General features: G+C 38.4%; 1 protein-coding gene across 7 annotated transcripts in view; it reads right to left on the reverse strand.

Moving 5' to 3' along the window:
• Nucleotides 1-11,347, reverse strand: part of CNOT2 (CCR4-NOT transcription complex subunit 2) — a 119,711-nt gene extending 108,364 nt beyond the window's left edge. For 2 of the 7 annotated variants that reach the window (XM_070454602.1, XM_070454597.1), the window contains exon 1: nucleotides 11,199-11,287. Coding sequence is in view for 3 of the 7 variants with exons in the window: in XM_070454601.1 (XP_070310702.1) it covers nucleotides 11,199-11,203 (5 nt within the window). In the remaining 4 variants the exon portion in view is untranslated. Of the gene's footprint in view, nucleotides 1-11,198 lie in introns of all 7 variants that reach the window. The other 5 variants (XM_070454601.1, XM_070454596.1, XM_070454604.1 and 2 more) reach the window with 4 other exon arrangements.
• Between the last annotated feature and the right edge of the window lie 8,626 nt (nucleotides 11,348-19,973).

Consider the following 19,973-nt stretch of genomic DNA (forward strand, 5'->3'; position numbering starts at 1 on the left):
TGAGAGCTGGACCATAAAGAAGGCTGAGAGGCCAAGAATTGATGTTTTTGAACTCTGGTGCTGGAGAAGACTCTTGAGAGTCCCTTGGACAGCAAAGAGATCAAACCAGTCAATCCTAAAGGAACAAAACCCCGAGTATACATTGGAAGGACTGATGAAGCTCAAATATTTTGGCCATCTGATGAGAACAGCTGACTCACTGGAAAAGACCCTGATGCTGAGAAAGACTGAAGGCAGGAGGAGAAAAGGGTGACAGAGGATGAGATGGTTGGATGGGATCATCAACTCAACGGACATGAATCTGAGCAAACTCCAGGAGATAGTAATGGACAGGGAAGCCTGGCATGCTACAGTCTATGGGGCTGCAAAGAGTCAGACAAAACATAGTGATCAAACACACAACTTTGTTTCATATTTGTGTAATAATTATTTACTGAAACTATCTCTTAATCACATTTTGAATAAATATTAGACAGTGGAAAATATTTATTACATAAAATTTTTAAAAAGAAATTACAAATCAGTAAGAAGAGCCAAATTTCCCTTTAACAAAAATGGGAAGAGTTATTGTCTCTGGATGGTTTTTCACTTTTTATATACTTCTCCAGATTTTCTAAAATTTTCACACTCGTGTTCCTTTAATAATAGGGAGTAAATGCAAAAACAAATTGGAGCGCTTTCTAACACACACACACAAACACGGTGAGTGGAAACAACAAACAGTATTCCCCTTCAATACACAATCATCTTCCAGCTTCATTACTCTGTGATTCACTTTCCTTATATGGTATTTATTTTAATGCTTCCAAACGCTAAGTACCCAACAGATCTTTAAAATTATTCATACACATTACATAACACAGAGACTATACAACAGTTTCAAACTACTGCACTGACTTCTTAATGCTCTTAATTATAAATTACAAATGAATTTCATTTATAGGAAAAAAAAGCATGATGTTCACAAAAATATATTTGGCTAACAATGATAAGGAGAAAACACACAGGTTACCAAACCTAGGGGAAAAATATTCTAATTCAAAATCTTTCATCCTTAATGAAGAGGGAATGATGAGAAAGGTATACTTCCTGTCATATATATGTACACACAGAAAGTATTAGGAATTCAGCATGCAAAAAATATCCAAATATTAACTGGCCTACTCTGAAACACAGCAGAATCATTTTTTCCCCCCACTTCCCAGTCCAACAGCCTAATATTTAATTAAATAAAAATAAAGGACAAACCACATGAATACCAACGTACCACAAGATACAAGAAGTGAATGAATGAGTGACTGAACCACACAACTTAAGAAACTAGTTTCATTACAACCACTATTAATCAGGACTTCATACTTTCACATGCTTTATAGTTAGCCAAACATTTTTGCTTTTAACATCTCAGTTCTCATCAGCAACATGAGGAGATAAGTGACTAAAAAGTTGGTTATCCAATACTAATCTGAGCAGGCACATAGCTAACAAATTCAAGGAACACAGCTAGAATCCGTCTTCAGAATCCAAGTGTTGTAGTCTGTTGAAAATAACATATTATCCCTCCATTAAAGATGAGCACATACTCAAACCTTTCTCAACTTCTAAAAAGTAAATGACAGGTGCTATGCTAAGTATTTCTTCTGAACTTCCTCCAGATTTCTGACATAGGAACCAACATTGCTAAGAACCTATTGTCTGGTGTTTTGCACTGTATTTAACCTGCTGCTGCTGTTGCTGCTAAGTCGCTTTGCTAGTGTCTGACTCTGTGCAGCCCATCAAGCTCCTCTGTCCCTGGGATTCTCCAGGCAAGAATACTGGAGTGGGTTACCATTTCCTTCTCCAATGCATGCATGCATGCTAAGTCACTTCGGTCATGTCCGACTGTGCGACCCTATGGACAGAAGCCCACAGGTTCCTCTGTCCCTGGGATTCTCTAGGCAAGAATACTAGAGTGGTGTGCCATTTCCTTCTCCATTTAACCTTCTAAATAAGTCTAAAAGAAGATATTTTATTCATTTTAAGGAGATGAAAACTGAAGCACAGAGAAGAAACTTGTTATAGATAACCTGACATAATTCAAGTCCTAAGTGACAGACACAGTATGAGTCCCAAGTCAGTGCTCTCCCTGTTAGACTTATCCCATTTAGCAAAAGAAATTACTAAATACCTATTACGTGCCAGGCACCGTGCCAAATGCTTCAGACAGAGAAATGCTAAGATGGATCTATGTTACTAACACAATGTCATCTAAACAAAATTCTTGGTAGGAAAAACATGTAAGAAGAAAACCGCACTCTTCTAGTTTACATTTATGAATTCAACACAAAAAGAGCATAGTGCACTCTATGAAATAAATTGTGGCTAATTCTCATTTGCTTCAGAAGCTTATCTTTAACTTGCAACCTCACTCCAAAAAACAAACAAAAAACCCCACAAGAGCCTTTATTCGTTATATCAACCTTATGAGGTAAATACAGTTTACTTATCCCCATTTTCCCAATGAGAAACCTGAAGTTTAGAGAGGATAAGTCATCCAGCTAATTAAAAACCTAACTGGTGATTCCAACTCAGGCTGGTGAGTACCAGAGACTGTAACAATCATGTAAAATTCCAGCACAATATAACTCTCTTTAATAGGAAATCGTTAAAATCAGTTCCATTTTATTCAGTCAAAAACTCAACAATTAGGCAACTTGGGCAGCTCCAGGTCATCATGTAGAATAACATACTTCTGCTATGGAAACAAAAATAAAAAGGTACATAATGCATCCTATCAAAGTAGTAATTTGCTCAAATTGCATTCTCAGGGAATCTTTTTATTTAGAAACAGTTCATTTGGGCTCTTTTTTAAAATGTCAGAATTAATAATGTTAGCAACCTAAAACAAATTCATGACTTATGTACAGTATTTTGAAAACACACACATTAGCATTGCAAAATAGGTACTGCAAGAAATACAATATAGGTATAAGTTTCTAAGAATGATCATTTCACTAATTTAGACTTTTTTGGTATTCTAATTTACTAAAGCAATGTTAAATTTCATGCCTGCAAACAGAATCAAATAACAACATTCAAACTCTGCCTGCCCTAAAACTTACATAACAAACCCCATTCCATTCATTAACATAAAACTTTACATTATGGACTTTGGTTTATATATATAAAACAAGTTCTCTGGAAAATAACAAATACAGAATTTCAAAGTTGTTAATAATTTTAAAATCCTGCCAATATCAATACAGAATACGTTGTATGTAACAAAGAAAAAAAATCCTTCAAAAATGTCAGAAATACACTGAAACATCAAGTTTGTAATTTAAATATAAATCAACTGTGGAATCTAAAATTTCTCCCTGAAGTACAAATCTGATTTTCACTCACATTGTTTAAAAAAACTGGTTAATTATTCCTCATCATGTAAAAAAAAAGTCTCTCACACTATGGCAAATTCATTCCTTCAGTCAACTTCTCAAGAGGTCCCAAGATTCAATCAAGTACTACAGATTACTTTATCATTCTCTAAACCCAGTCTATCCTTCCAGACTTTTCACATCTGCAGTGCTGATTCCGTATCCCCCTCCCCCACCTAACTCCAAATCACCCTTCAGAACCCAGTTCAAACATCACTGAACTGAAACCAACTCTATCCTTTCCTCAGACAAGGTTGTTCTACTCTAGCATGTATCCACAGCATTCACCACAAAACTGAACTTCAAGAATTAATTTACTGCACCTCTAACAGTTCATGGCACATGGTAATATTTATTGAACTGAACAAGGAAATCTAAGTAAACGTGAAAATCACTACTGATTAGTTTCTAAGAAAAGTCTATCAAAATACTGCAAAGTCAGAATCTCTTAAATGTTTCGATTATCCTATGCAAACACAAAGTTTTAAGTTTGTTCTCCTTTATAATTTTCCACTAATACAGAGATATACCCCTCATTCCACCAGATCCAGAAAACATCATGACCTCTTAAATGAAGAGTAATTCCTCCTCTCTACAGTTCTTCATAAAATATAAGCTACTGGGTCTGTCAAAACATTTTCGGCAGTTGGAAGACAAGATTTATGTCTGAATTATCTCTTTTTCCCTTTTGAGTTTGCCCCTGTTTATGCAGAAAGCACTAAGTAACTACTGATGAAATTCCTTGTTTTCAACAAGCATGAAAAACTTGACTCCATCTCAGGGTCTTCTCTTCTCTCTGCATGGAAAACATTACCCAGATTTTTGCATGGCTGTTTCCTTTCTCACTTTCTGTTCAAAAGCTACCACCAGAGAGGTCTTCCCCTCATTACCCTACTTACTTAAAATAGTCTCCTCCTTCCATCTGTAACCAATTGCTGTAACTGTCCCCCCCTTATCTTCTTCATCATAACTGCCACCCTCTGAAATTGTGTTTGTGTGCTATGTCTCCCCATCTAAGAGGTTAGTTCGATGAAGGCAGAGACTTGTCCTGTTCACCATCATATATACCCAGCGCTTACTGTAACATGTAGAAGAGAATAAACACTCAAATTATTAAAGGGTTTAGTTGAAAATGTCTACTCAAAAACAAGCAAATTGTATGAGAGAAGACAAAGTCTTGATTTTTTAAAAATATATAATTGTAGGTTGGAAGTGACTCTACATCAAGTTCAGAGGTTTTCAAACTGCTTGAAACATCTTAATACAATCAGAGGTCAAATTTCCTGAAGCACTGGACTATGTATAACTACTCTACACATATGTATCTATTTTAGGATGTGTGACTCATAAACATACAAAACATATAGAACACAAAAGTGCATCAAGTATCAAATTTTAAATTTGGTGACTGTAATCTGTTCTGTCAGGTTAAATAGTTTTGCTATAGACCTCAAAGGTTGGCCTGGCATGTCAATAAATATAAGTACAATTTCTCTTAAATGTGCATAGATTAGAAAGGTTCTATGGCTCTGAAATTTTTCTAATGTAAGGCCAGACATGCTCACTCATAAAATTATAAAAACAATACCCTTAAAGCACTATTTCGTATACTACTAAATCAAGACAAAGTTCAATACATGATCTCCTCAAAAAACAACTGTGCAATAATAAGTAAATTTGTAAAACGTGGTGTCTGTGATACAGTATTATTACTTACTCTCATTATAACACAGGATTATTACTAAAAGTTTTGGTGCTTCTTGAATATGTTTATCATTTTTTAAAAATGTGAGCAGCTACTGTGTTCTGCCAAAAAGTCACTTGAAACACACATTTCCTTATACTTCTCTTTCAAATTTCCATATTAAATGATCCTGAATCTTCAGGATGATCAGTTAAAAACAAAAACAAACCTTCTACTTACACCTACTTGATTTGATAAATCAGCATTTTCCCTATAGAGCAGCATTAAATTAGTGAGAGAGACATTAGATGCTAGGTTCAATCAAAGGATAAAACGGCCTTCAAAATTCCCAATTACTAATTTTCATGCTAATCAAAACAAATTGACTGTTCTATCTTTAAGTTAATGTTAAAATTTAACCTTATTAAAAAGTTTAAACTTATTTTAACACAACATTAAAATGACACTATAAAATTATAGTGGTGTATTATGAAAGTGCTTTGCGATTACCAAGTGTTTTATTTTTACATACATATTAAGTAGTAAAACAAACTCAAAAGGAATGAGGTCCTTTGAACAGCATGGCAAACTTAGTGATTATTATTATTTTACCAACCTATGAAGGACTCTTACAAACAGAAAATTAAGTACAAAATTTCTATGAGTAGCATCATAATCTATAATGTAAAAAGTTAATATGAAAACACATTCTTGCCAGATATGACACAAAACCAAATGTTCCTCTCCCAAACACGCATTATTATTAATACTTGATCACTCATTACATTTTGTCCAGATGTTGATACAAAATGGTTATGTTTCAACATCCAAAAATATGTTTGAAAACAGGCAAATCTACTCACTGTTACCTAAACTGTCAGAACACAAATTTTTCTCTTATTTTATCATTTCTTGGCGAAGTAAATACATACTGTGTGTGCATGCTCATGTACTTTCACATAAAGACATTTCAATTCAGTAAAAGCACAGAAAAAATTGGTGTCCCAAGTACTAGAACAAATTCTCTCTGTATGTTTCATAGCTTTTGTCATTAAAAAGTCAATGAAAAATCCATAGGCAAATGAGACATTTCAAGATCTTAAGTCAAATGTTAACATCTCCAATAAATGCAGTTCTGGAAGTCACTTACTGTTTTGATTTCTATAGCTCAAAAAATGGACACTAAATTGGGCACAATCTCTTATTCAAACACTTAAAGGCCAGATATTTCTCAGAATTGGAATTTGCCAGATTTTAGAAAGTTAAGACAGCACATATATCATGTGTGACCTAAAACCTCACAGGGTGGCCTAGGCAGCACTTGCAGTCAAAGACATTAATATGTCTACATAAAAATGGAAAATCAGGTTAAGACAGATTAGGCTACTAATTTCAGTTGGAATTTGCCATCATGTTTGCTTTTTTTTAAAGTCTGTTTTTAGAGCTTTTTTAAATTTAGACAGCCAATAAAAATATATTAAATCATCTCACCCAATTTTCATAAGGAGAAAGGTATTCAAAAACTAGAGAACTCTTACTTTGTACTAGGCACTGGGCCAGGCATTAGGAGTAAAAAGGTGGAGAAAGGGGAGGACATAGAATCTAACTTCAAAAAGCCCAAATCTAACAGTATCTCATGGTTAAGCAACTGTAAATATATATTATGGGGTAAATACAAAATATCTCCTTCAAGCGCTGACCTTAATCATACAATACAGCAAGAAATGTGGACCTACATACCGCCAGAAACATTCTGCTACTTTTTTAAGTCCTGTTCTTACTCCACACACATTTCTCCTAGAAGCTTGTTATCTAGTTTCCCATAGGTTATTACAAAGCAAAGCTGTAAGAAACAATTCAAGGAAGTAAAGGAATACAGGATGCCCTTCTTCCCCATCCCCTTTTCCAATCTTCTTCCAACGTGTGGACTGGGAAACGGCACAATGACAGCACTAAGTGTCAAGTGACAATCTGGCACCAGTTCAGTTTATTGCATATTTATTGATAACCAAGTATTACACACTTGGAAGGCACTAGAAATGTAAATATAAGTAAGACAAAGCCCTACCTCACAGGTGCTTACAATCCAGTGGGGGTTATTATGAATGGTGGGGATGGACAGTAAATTACAATACAGTGTGACACATTCAGTAGCAGGAATCTGAGGAATAAAAGCAGTACGCAGAAGGATTTGGGAAACCAGGGAAGATTTCATTAAGAAAGTGACACTACAGGTTCACTGAGAAAGTGGCACTATGTAGTTCTGAAAAATCAAGTTGGTCAAACAACAGAGAGGTGACAGAAATATCACCACCACTATCCCATTCAAGCCCCACATAAAAACCTAAGCATGAAAGCAAAAAAAAACCAAAAAGCATGGGGGAGTTAGGGGGGTGGTGAGGGGGGTAGGCGGGGTACCCTCAGGGTAAGTGGCAAATATGTCCAAAATATCAAGCTATATCTAAACAGACTTAGATCCCCAGTCTAAATACATACAAACCATTAAAGTGTATCCAGAAAAAAACTTTTTGGTTTTTTTTCATAGATCACTTATTCTGCATCTCATGATTAGACAAGCTATATGGTCTTACCAAAAAACAAAACACTATAAAACATTTTATTAATTCACAGTATAGCATACCCCCAAGGAATAATACCAAGAGATTATCATCTATATTTCAGAGAACTATCAGAAAAAATAAACCACTAGGAATTCTTTTTTCCAGGTCATTTCTAATAGTACAGACAAAGTAAATAAATAAGCCATATCAGCATGAGCCCTATCAGACTTGTCACAAGAGGAGTTTTAAGAGTTTAAAAAAGGATGTCAAACAGAAAAACTAAAGCAAAGAAGAAAATATATATATATAAAAGTTAAAGAAAGAAAAGTTCAGTGAAAAAAATCAAGGTAAAAATTATACAATAATTTTTACAACTCATTAGTCTGTTCTATGTTTTCAAAAGCAGACTTCCTAAACAGACACCAATTTTGGTATAGCTAATTCAAAAAAATCTAGAAAAGTCACAAGGAAATCTACTCCTTTAAGCATTAGGGGTAGAAATGATCCATAGTTAAGGAACAACAATCAGACCTATCATCATCCAGAATGATTCCTTTGTTATCAATACTACGGTATCAGTAGTGTGTGTGATTCTATTCCAACATTACAGTGCAACTCAGTTTACCTCTGCCTCTAAAACTGCCATACCTGGTACCTTGGTTTCTTTTGCTTCTTTGTGTCACAACATCTACTAGAAGTCTAAGTAACAAATAAAATCTCAGTAGTATCTTCCTAAGATTGTACCACTATTTGCATAAGTTGTTCTCAAATGCCTAATAAGCAAGTACATGGAAAGTTTGCTTTTAAATATGTAATTACAATAGAATGAACTTTCTACAGTTAAAAATGTTAAGACAATTAAAAAATACTGTTTAACACAGCTTTTAAAGAGCAAAAAAAAAAAAAAGTTTACTTATTTTTACCAATCTAGTAACGTCTAGTATTATTTCATATGTAAACATGAAGCATGCTTTTTATTTTCCCACATTATTAGAAAATCTTATGAAGCATATTTGTGAGTGAAAAGGTAAACCTATAATTTCCCAGAGGCTGCAAAAGATTCTGCAAAGGTCTTTCAAAATACAGATACTTTTAATACCAGTATCTACTGAAGAGATTAAAAACCAAAACAATTGGGTTAGAAGCACTTCTAATAAAATCTACTCATAAATCTAAGTATTTAATTACTTTTGAACAAAGAATTTCAGATTTAACTGTGAAGTATCTCTGAGAAATGAAAGAGTAAACTAAATATCTAAAGTTATTAAGTAAAAACATAAGTAACTAGCTCTCTTGGGGAGGAATATCATTCTGAAGTTTATCTTCAAGATCACGTAGTTCGAAATGGAAGGGAACATAAATCACTCACGCACTATGCCCTCATCTTCCTGCCACATAAATCTACTTTAAAACTAAAGTATTACAGAAACTAAAAATCTTTAAAAGGTTGTATCTGTTGGTTGGTTAAATATATAAGCAATTCTAATTCCCCAAGAGTATCAGATTAGGTTACAGATATCTTTATACAGTATACTTATAATAAAAGGGTTCTGCCAAAAAACGATGTTCACATTATTTTTACTGATGCAGCATTAATCAAGAAGCCAAAATGTGAGTTTCTCAATTTCTATCAAAAATACAAAGTAATCACAGAAGTCACTGCACTTCAAGCCCTCAAGCAGGGGAAAAAATGAGAGCAAAGAACCTTTTTAAAATTAAATGAGGATCTTACAAAGTCAGGAAACAAGTGGGGCACAAGTTGCCATCTTTTCACATGTATCTTGTATTTTTCCTTTAGGGTTAATATTACACAAGAACCACAAACTGAAGAGATGCTCAACATGACAAAGTTAACTAAAGATCTTGATCCACTAAGAAGTATTTCAGGAAGAGAGATCTGAATGTACACAAACTGTCTGAATTTAGTCATTTCAGACCACTGCGATTCTTAACCAACTCCCTACACCGAGGATAAAGTTATCTTCCAAAGTTGCAAGGGAGACGTGTTCCCCGGTAACACTTTTGAGAAATAACTTATCAAATATACTAAGTATTTCCAAACAACATAAACCCAGTATGTAAACAAATGTTTACAAATTTCTACCTCCTGCCTCCATATTTATTACTTCCACTTACGTAGTTTTAAGGGGCAAATAAAGTTGCACTTACGATTCCAGAGGTCTAGAAATTCCTAATATCAAGCATGACAGAAAATCTGTTCAGCTTTGAACTCTAAATTCAAGCAAGGCCTCCCTCGTGACAGATTCTAACTAAGTACTTCCTACCATTTCAGCAAGAATCTAAGGGTTGCTATCAATGTATTTAATGATTAGAAAACACCAGAAGGTTAAGAAAGGAGTAGGATTCTCTGACCAAGAGTTTTATGAAACAAAAGGTCTTCTGGATGTTAAAAACTGAAGGCATCTGCTCGGATTCTAAGGGAGTTATTGCTTAGGTTCCTTTCAAGAGGGTGGCACCCGTGTGTAAGACTTTTATGGTTGTAATATCGTACCCACAGGGCCTGGAATAAATGCAAATTCTAAGACCTTGGAAATGTTCTCATTAAAAACAACAACAAAAAAACTCATATTCGCTAAGAACCACAGTTACCAAGAGTTAGAGGCTTTCTCTCCTAAAAGGACCAGAGCCTGAACTAAGAACTAAGTTTTAACCCTACTCACTTCTTCCGTGAAACTTTTCAGTTAGACTCAAGACAGCAAAAGGTGGAGAGGCCCCGGCGGAAGTAGAAACCTAGGGCTAGCAACTTCACCGACCGAGGCGTTTCGGGTTCCTCCGCCGCCCCAGGACTCTCCGGACTCAGTCACTACCAGACTACGGAAGCTTCACCCTCCGGGTGCGGAAGCAGAGGAAGCATCACAGTTGCACTCCTCCTTCCACCATCCACAGCCTTCGGTACCCCAGGGCCTGGCAGCTCCTGAGACCCGTTAGCCAGTCCAGGGTCCCCCATCTTTCACATATACATAGACAGAAACACACACAAGTTGCAGATGATGTACGTGTATTGAGAGAATGTGAACTGCCAAAGATCGGGGCAACTGCTGGGAAGGCGGCAGCGCCGTCTAAAGCGGGCCCGGGGTCCTTGGCCACCGCGGCTGTCGCCTTCTCTTCTTCCCCAAGAAGCAGCGCGGCGGAGGCTTCTCCGTGCTGGCGGGAGCCCGGGGGATAGGAGTCTGGGGGAAGCCCCAGCGCCAGCCGAAGGGACCGGGCCTAGGATCCAGAACTGCCGCTGCAGCTACCCGACTACAGCGACGCTTTACGTCCCGTCCACCACCCTCCCCATACACACCCCCTCCCTCCCTCCACCGCCACCACCCCCCCTTCCCCGCCCGCTCCGCTCTCCCTCTCTCGATTGGAGCCGAGACAAAAGCAACGGGAAGCGGCGGGCCGGAACGCTGCCCGCGGACCCCGGGCGCGACCGGCCCGGCCCCGAGGCATTCCCCCGCCTTGCGAGGGCCCCGAATCCGCCGCTCCCGCCGCGCGCCCCGCTGCCAGACTTCCGAAAATTTGCCAAAAACTCACCGCATGAATTTTCTTGTCCCGCGGATCCAAGATGGCGACGTATCCACCGCGGAGACTGCTGGGAGCAAGACCTTTACCCTCTGACCCCCGCCGTGACCCCCGCCGTTCCGACTTCCCTCCAGGCGGCGGCGGAAGGTGGGAGCGGCGATTGCGGACCGGACAGAGTTGGGGGTGGGTAGACTGCTTCTCGCGCGTTGGAGAGGGGACTCGGAGGGGCGCTTCACCCCCTCGCTTTCCTCCTCGCGGCCCCCACCTTCTCTCTCACCGACTCACCGGGAGGCTCATAGCTACTCCGCAGCCGTTACAGTGAGTAGGAATTCTGCTGCCGCTAGGCTCCCCTGGGTCCAGGTTGCTTCGTGCGGGCCACGGGCCCTAGGTCCGGGGAGGACCGCGGGGTCCAGGGGCGGGGAATGGTGAGGTGGTGTCGGTCCGCCCTCCCCGGAGACTGGGAACGTGTTTGTGTTTGTGTTCCGCCCTCCGTCCCCCCCCCCCCCCCACGCCCCCAACCCCCGTAGTCTGCCTCGTACCGGCCCTCCCTCCCTCTGCTTCCTGAATCGCATCTGATCGCTGTTCAGTTTTCCTTCAGACCCCGAAACCTCCGGTGCTTGCGCGCGCGCTTCCAGGGACCAGCAGCACGTCACCATCACTTTTTGAGAAGTGAGTGATCGTCAGCCGAAACTGGGTGTTTTAACTCATCACGCTTCCCATTTTATTATTTTTTTAAACTTCTTGGGAGGGAGCATATTGGGGGAGGGGGCAGGTTTTTAAAACTCTGTTGGGTGAGCTTTCCTGAATCAGATTTTAGCATTTTCTCCCTCTCAGTCCCCAATGCCCACGTAAGCTGGAGTGACAGCCTGGGCTATCAGCAAGACCATCTGAAATTACGGTGGCTTTTTTGGAAACTTTGAGCAGAGTCTCTGCTTCCCAGAAAAATAATTGTAACTCAAACTAAAATTAGTTTTATTTTCTTTGAAATAACAACTCAATCTCTATTCGTTTGTATATTGCTCAACTCTTCCCTTTTGCTTGATATTTTTGGACCTGAAAAAGAGCATTTGCATGTGTATTAGGAATCGTATCGTTTCATAACGTGAAAATTGTTGCTTCCTTTCTAGTTGAGCAATAGAATTTACTAATGTAAAGTACACTTCTTTTGGGGTAAATAAAGTTTCTACTTCCCTTGTTTTGTTTCTTTTATAAAATCATCCTTCCAAAAACTGACTGTAATCTAATTTAAAATTTATAACTGAAGGGAAAGGAACATCTGTCAGTCAAAATAGCAGGAAAAATAAGCGTACTGTGAAATATAGATGACTTTTACGTTTATAAGGTACCAAGTATTTCGATGAATTAGTAGATACTGTGTGAATTTATTTAAACTCTTAGGTGATGCTGATGTAACCAGTAGAAAATGTTTTGCCTGGTTGTTCCTTTTATTAAACATTCTGCTTCATTATGTTTTTTTTTACTTCAGGAAAATTCAAGAAGGAGCAAATCTTAGGTCCTTCCCTCCCTTTTCCCTCGCTTTCCCCCAACAGTTCCTTCCTGCCTCTTTAGCTTTCTCTTCAACTATGTAAGATGGTGTGTTAAAAGATTAAATACTTTTAAGTATATGTGATACACATTAATATGTATATCTGTGTATTACTGAGCTTTTTAATTTAGCTATTAATAAGTTGAAAGTCTAACTGATATTTGGAATTGTAAGATGAAATGAGACAAGTTGGGTGGATAAGTGTATGGTAACATCAAGTATCAGTTTGATTTGTATAGCAAATGTTGTTTAGTTGCTGTTGTATCTGACTCTTTTGTGATCCTAGGGACTATAGCCTGTCAGGCTCCTCTGTCCATAGGATTTCCCAGACAGGAATACTGGAGTGGGTTCCCATTTCCTTCTCCAGGGGATCTTTCTGACTCAGGGATCGAATCCACATCTCCTGAATGGGCAGGCTGATTCTTTACCACTGAGCCACCAGGGAAGCCCAGTAAAGAGCATGTGTGTGCACATACAGATGTGCATAGGACTTTGTTAAAGCCAAAAAATGACCCTTATTTGTATCATCTCATATTTACTCAAAGCACAAGTTTTAAATTGTATAAACGTTGGGTGAAATTGAAGAAATCACTTACAGAAGGAGATAGGTCTAATTTGAGGGTTGTATTACCTTGGATATTTTACTGGGAAAGATAGAACAACAGACATTTTCATCCTAAATGTGTATGGTAGCAGTGTTAGGGGAAAATACCTTGATACTATTGTTTTCTTGAGAACATATTTGTTTGTGATAAATCTGCTTTAAGCCTTACTGAAGAACAAATTTAAAATTGTTCTATTAGTGCTGTCCAATCTTTTATATTGATAAATTTGTAAAATTTATGTAATAGCTACCTTAGGGGTTAGTTCTAGATATTAAATAAGTCAACATTTGTCAAGGGCTTGTATTTATGGCTTTCTAATAAGCACTCTTAAGTGGTACATTTTTAACATTGACCTGTTGCTTCCAAAAGTTTTTATTGCTAAAGTTGATAATTCTGCCCATTTGGTAGGTTGTGAGGTGTGTTGTTTTTTTTTTTAACTATTCACTTTGATAGATTGTCTTACTTGAAAAATAGCCCATACTGAGTGTGTGTTTTGTGTGTTTTTGAAATGTAAGATGCATCTTAGAGAAAAATTGCCAATTTGGGTTGAGAAAAAAATTCCTTAAGGGAAGAATGCATGTATGCATGCTAAGTTGCTTCAGTCGTGTCTAACTCTTTGATCCCATAGACTGTAGCCTGCCAGTCTCCTTTTGTTCATCGGATTCTCCAGGCAAGAATACTGGAGTGGGTTGCTGTGCCCTGCTCTAGATCTTCCCGACCCAGGAACTGAATCTGTGTCACCCAGGAACTGAATCCGTGTCACCCAGGAACTGAATCCATGTCTCCTGTCTTGCCTCCTGCATTGGCAGGTAGATTTTTTACCCTGTGTGCCATCTGGGAAACCCAAGGGAAGAATGACTTTATACATGACCATTAATAGTTGTCCCTCATAGCTCAGTTGGTGAAGAATCTGCCTGCAATGCAGGAGACCCTGGTTTGATTCCTGGATTGGGAAGATCTGCTGGAGAAGGAATAGACTACCCACTCCAGTATTCTTGGGCTTACCTTGTGGCTCAGCTGATAAAGAATATGCCTACAATGTGGGAGACCTGGGTTCGATCCCTGTGTTCGGAAGATCCCCTGGAGAAGGGAAAGGCTACCCACTTCAGTCTTCTGGCCTGGAGAATTCCATGGATTGTATAGTCCATGGGGTCGCAGAGTTGGACACGACTGAGCAGCTTTCACTTTCACATTAATAGTTGTAGAAAAGGGAGCCCTCCCATTGTTTAAAAGGTATAGACATTACTGAAAATCTTACCATGGCAAAAAAATAAGAAAGACTGGTATCTCAAAATTAACATGTGCTGAAACAAAACATTTGAATCCAAACTTTTCCTGTAGTCTTCCTGATTTTCACAAGCAGTACTTCCAACAGTTCACTCACTTCCTCGGGCGAAATAGTAGGAATCTTCTGTGATTCTTCTCACTCTACATATCAGTCAGTATCATCAGCTCTTCCTTGAATTTATTGTGCCTTCAACCACATCACATCTGATGCTACCTCCCTATACAAGCGACCACCATCACTTACACAGCAATATCCAACTGTTTCTGATTCCATTTTTCCTTGTACTTTTAAACCATTCTCTAGAAACCATCTAGAGTGACCATTTTTAAAAACTTGATTCAGTTATGTTACTTGTTTAAAAGCTTCCAATGATTTCCCTGAAATAGAATACTAAGTCCAATTTCCTTACCATGGCCTTTAAAACTGCATAATCTGACTAATTCTCCACACTCACCTTATCCTCACCCTTCCCATTGCCTCCTTTCTGTTTCTGTCAGGTACCAGGCTTTTTCCGGTCTGTGGCAGACAGAGACTGTTGTCCCCTGAAATTTCTTTTTTTTTTTAATGGTAATAGACATGGACATACGGGGATCCAGAAAAAAGATTATATTCTAGCCTTGTGTAGCTGTGTTAGTCCTGGCCAGTAGAGTGTAAGCAGGTGTATGTGACTCCCTTCCACAACCCTTCTTAAAAGACAGCTGCTGCACACCGTCAGTGCTTTTCTTCCTTTTTGTATCCTGCATCCGGGAATATAGATGTGACAGCCATTTGGCGTATGCAAGCTCCCTGTTCCTGGAGGAATGGCAGGACCTCAGCCGGGTGAAAATGTGAGTCCTTGAGATCTTTGTAGAGTAGTGTGTCAGCCCTCACTCCTTATGTACAGGTACTGATGTGAGGAAAATGGAAACTTTTATCTTGCTAAAGCCACTGTTTCAGTTCAGTCGCTCAGTCGTGTCCAACTCTTTGCAACCCCATGGACTGTAGCATGCCAGGCTTCCCTGTCCATCACCAACTCCCCGAGCTTGCTCAAACTCATATCTATCAAGTCAGTGAGGCCATCCAACCATCTCATTTTCTGTTGTCCCCTTCTGTCTTCAATGTTTCCCAGCATCAGGGTCTTTTCTAAAGAGTTAGTTCTTCACATCAGGTGGCCAAAGTATTGGAGTTTCAGCTTCAGCATCAGTCCTTCCAGTGAATATTCAGGACTGATTTCCTTTAGGATGGACTGGTTGGTTCTCCTTGCAGTCCAAAGGACTCTCAAGAGTCTTCTCCAACACCACAGTTCAGAAGCCACTATTTAGGGCATCTTATTCTCAAATTGAACTGATACTCCATCTCAAAACCTGTGTACTTCCAATTTTTTTCTGCCTGAGGTGTGTTTTCTCTGTGTCTGTATGGCTAACTCATTCTCATCCATCATTTTAATTCAGGTATCATTTCTGACCAGCATTCCCTGGCCTCTGTGCCTAAAGTAGCTCCTTTTCCCATTTTTCTCACACATGGCCCTCTGTTTTCATAACAGCATTTGTAATTGTATCATTATCTTCTTTATTACTGCTTATCTGTTTCCTTTCACCCTGTTAAAAATGTAAGTGCAGTGGGAGCAGAGACTATTTCTGTATTGTTCACTACTTTATTCTCTAAACAGCATTGCATTACATAAGTACTGTTGAATGAATGAGACAGTGAATAAAGGAGTCATTGAATGAATGAAATAGATCCTTATCCAAGATTAGGTAGACTTTTTAAAAATAGATGTTGTAAATTTTCCTTCAACAGGTAGTGTATAAAATCCAAGGTAGGAAGCAGCTAGGAGAAATAATCCAAATTAATGGTATAGGCCCAGTAAAGATAAATGCCTTTTTTTGGTATACATGATAAGGTTGGGCTTCCTGGTGGCTGAGGTGGTAAAGAGTCTGCCTGCAATGCGGGAGACCTGAGTTCAATCCCTGGGTCGGGAAGATCCCCTGGAGAAGGATATGGCAACCCACTCCAGTGTTCTTGCCTGGAGAATCCTGTGGACGGAGGAGCCTGGCAGGCTATGCAGTCAATAAGGTCGCAAAGAGTTGGACACGACTGAGCAACTAACACTAATGAGGTTGTTACAGAAGGAGCTTAGTTGGTGAACCAAACTAGCAAGTCAAAAAGCGCTGCAAACTAATCTGGGGAAGAAGCTCCCACTGCATTTACTCCCACTGATTTACTCTGTAACTTACTGGACCTCAGATTCTTCATCTAAAATATATGGAAGAATCTTAAGCTTTGAATGGTAATATTATAAAAGTTTAATTGTAAGTCCAACTTAGGAGTGACCTGACATGTTAAACATTAATTTGGTCTTCAGGTATTATTTTAACAGGTGATTATGTCTTGATAATACTGGCAAGGGATCAGAGAAACAGGACTTGTTACACTGCTGAGAGTGTAAATTGACATATCTCTAGTGTGTAGTTTGGTAATATGTATCAAAAGCCTTGAAGGTCTAGTACACATACTGCAGTTTGGCAGTATGTGTACCAAAAGCCGTGAACATATGCCTTTGATCCTGCAGTTCCTCTTCTAGAAATGTATCATAGAAAATAAGGATATGTGTAATAATTGTATTGCAAGAATATTCATTATTGCACTGTTTATTAGGATATTAGTTCAATTAAGCTCCATGCATACAACAGAACAGTATTCAGTCATTAAAAATGATGTGGAAGAAATTTTATTGACCTGATATATAAAGTATGAAGGGAAAGTTTTAAAAATAACCAATTTTATTAAAAAAAGTTTGTAAGTCTTGCAAAGACCCAACAGGATATGTACAAGTTATTAATTCACTTCTTTAGAAGTAACTTAATTATTTTTGTTTCATTATTTCTATTTCATAGTTTTTATTAACTTTCATAGAATACTAATTAAAATTCTACCTTTATCTTTAAAGAAAAAAGTGGATGATTTGGGGAAATAATACTATACACATACCTGATACACAAGCCTGATATCTTATATCCTTTCTTCTTCCCATGCCCCAGAACTAATTTCCATTTCTTGTATGGTTTACCTTCTAAATACTTCTAGGATCCCCCCTTAGCTCTCCATTCCTTCAGTCATTCTCTTAATCATCTCCTCATCATCTCTCATCTGAACTTTGAAAGAGATTTTGTTTAAATTGGTCTTCAGTAAGTTTTACCCCTCCTCAGTCTTCCAGACTACCACCAGATTTTACAGTACACATCTTAAGAGACCCCCCTGCCTAAAATCTTTATAGTGATATACCTCATCCACCACAAGTTAAAAGTGCAAACTCCTTTCCATGAGGCATAAAGCCCTTCATGTTATAACACCTTCCTATAGCCTTAGGTACTACTTGTGGGTCTTTCCTAATACATGATGCTTCATGCTTTGAACCTTGCAGTTTTCCTTCTGCCTTGAGTGACCACTTCCTCTCCTCAAAATATGTTAAACCAGTATAGTCTTCTATGCTGGTTTTAAAAATATGTCCGTAAGGGAATTCCCTGGCAATCCAGTGGTTAGAACTCTGCACTTTAACTGCTGAGAGCATGAGTTCCATCCCTGGTCAGGCAGGGTACTAAGATCCCAAAAGCTGTGTAGCATGGCCAAAAAAAAAAAAATATGTCTGAAAAATATTTGATACTTCATTCTTCAGGATGTGGAACTACTTAATTCACCTCCTTCTAAGTGTGAGTTGAACATTGTGAATTTCTTCTTGTAAATAGAATAAGATAGAAGAGACTGTGACTCTGAGACTAGGTCATAAAAGGCATTGAGACTTCCTCCTGCATATTCTCTTGAGTCACTCCAGGGAAGCCCGCTGTCTTGTCATGGGACATTCAGACAGCCTACGGAGAAGCCTGTGTGCCTGGAAATAAATGATCCCAGCCGACAAGGAACCAAAGCCTGTGGACAACTGTGAGTGAACTCAAAAGCTAATCTTTGGGCCCCTTTGAGATAACTCCAGCCCTAGCCAGCAGCTTAACTATTACTTCATAAGATACCTGAACAAGAACCACCTAGCTAAGCCCCTCCTGAATCTGAGATAATATTTGTTGTTTGAAGCTGCTACTGTTTGGATTGATTTGTTATTCAGTAGTAGAACTCATAAAGCTTCCTTTGGGACTCATCTTGTGTGAAAATTTTCTGGACCCACTTTTTTCTTCACTTCGTATAAAATTGGGTTTTGCCCAACTAGACGATGAGCTGCGTACAGGCAAGAACTATATTTGCTTTATCCTTTTTCCCCTTTTTCTAGCACAGTATTAACAAATGTTAAGTCCTCAAAAATATTTTGCCAGAAGGAAGTGTAAAATACTTTGACCAATTGTAAGCAACTTGAGGGTAGAAACCCTGTATTTTTAGCATTTTATGTTCCTTTACACAGTATAGGAAACCAGTTAAGCAGGTGCCCCAGAAAGATGTATGTGATAAATAAGGTTAGACCTAAGAATTTTATGCATCAAGTGTTTTTAGTATTAATATGCCCAGCGTTGTACTAAAGAGAGTCTCATGAGTAACATGATTTTATTAGAGAAAAATATAACTAGGAAATAGTAATAGCAACAGATAAAGCAAACGCGTATACCCACAGGCATTGTTTTAAGCATTTTACCTGTATTAACTCATGAAATCCTTTATGATTTCTACTTTATGTGCTAGAAATTGCTAAAATCTGTGGTAGAGTCTATATAAACTCTGCTAGATCAGTAAAGGGAAGTGAGGGATAGCTTCACCATGTGGCTGCTCAAGTTTCATGTTCAGCGACACTGTTTGGATAGATGTGCGTGAAAGGATATGACGAAAGGCAGATTGCTACAAGAGTACCAGTGGCTAGATGGCTTTTAACAGATTTATTTTCCCTGTGAGTCTGTCTCCAAATTTCCCTTTTTTATAAGAACACCAGTCATATTGGATTAGTACATACCTGTATGACCTCATTTAACCTTAATTACTTTTTTAAATGGCCTTTCTCCAAATAGAGTCACATTCTGAACTAGCAGGGATAAATACCTCATAAATTTGGGGGTGGGGACACAATTCAGGCCAACTCAGATGCTGAAATGAGCATGGACCAGAGGCGAGAACTGGCCTAAGGTAAGCAGAGGGGTAAGGGAATTGATGTAAATTGGGGAGTGTTTTAAATGCCAGGCGGAAGAGTTGACATGGATGGCTTTCAATAAGTCACCAATAATCAATCCATTCCCAGGTTTTAGCACCAAATAGAATCCTATACTGTAAATAGTATTTGTTTTCATTTTATCTACTTTTATCACTGCTCTTATCTTACGAAGATAAGATCTTATCTGTGAATCATCCCAAATCTAATGAGATATGTTTTTACCTAT

This window comes from Odocoileus virginianus, chromosome 24 (genome assembly GCF_023699985.2).
Source record: "Odocoileus virginianus isolate 20LAN1187 ecotype Illinois chromosome 24, Ovbor_1.2, whole genome shotgun sequence".
NCBI classification, from domain to species: domain Eukaryota; kingdom Metazoa; phylum Chordata; class Mammalia; order Artiodactyla; family Cervidae; genus Odocoileus; species Odocoileus virginianus.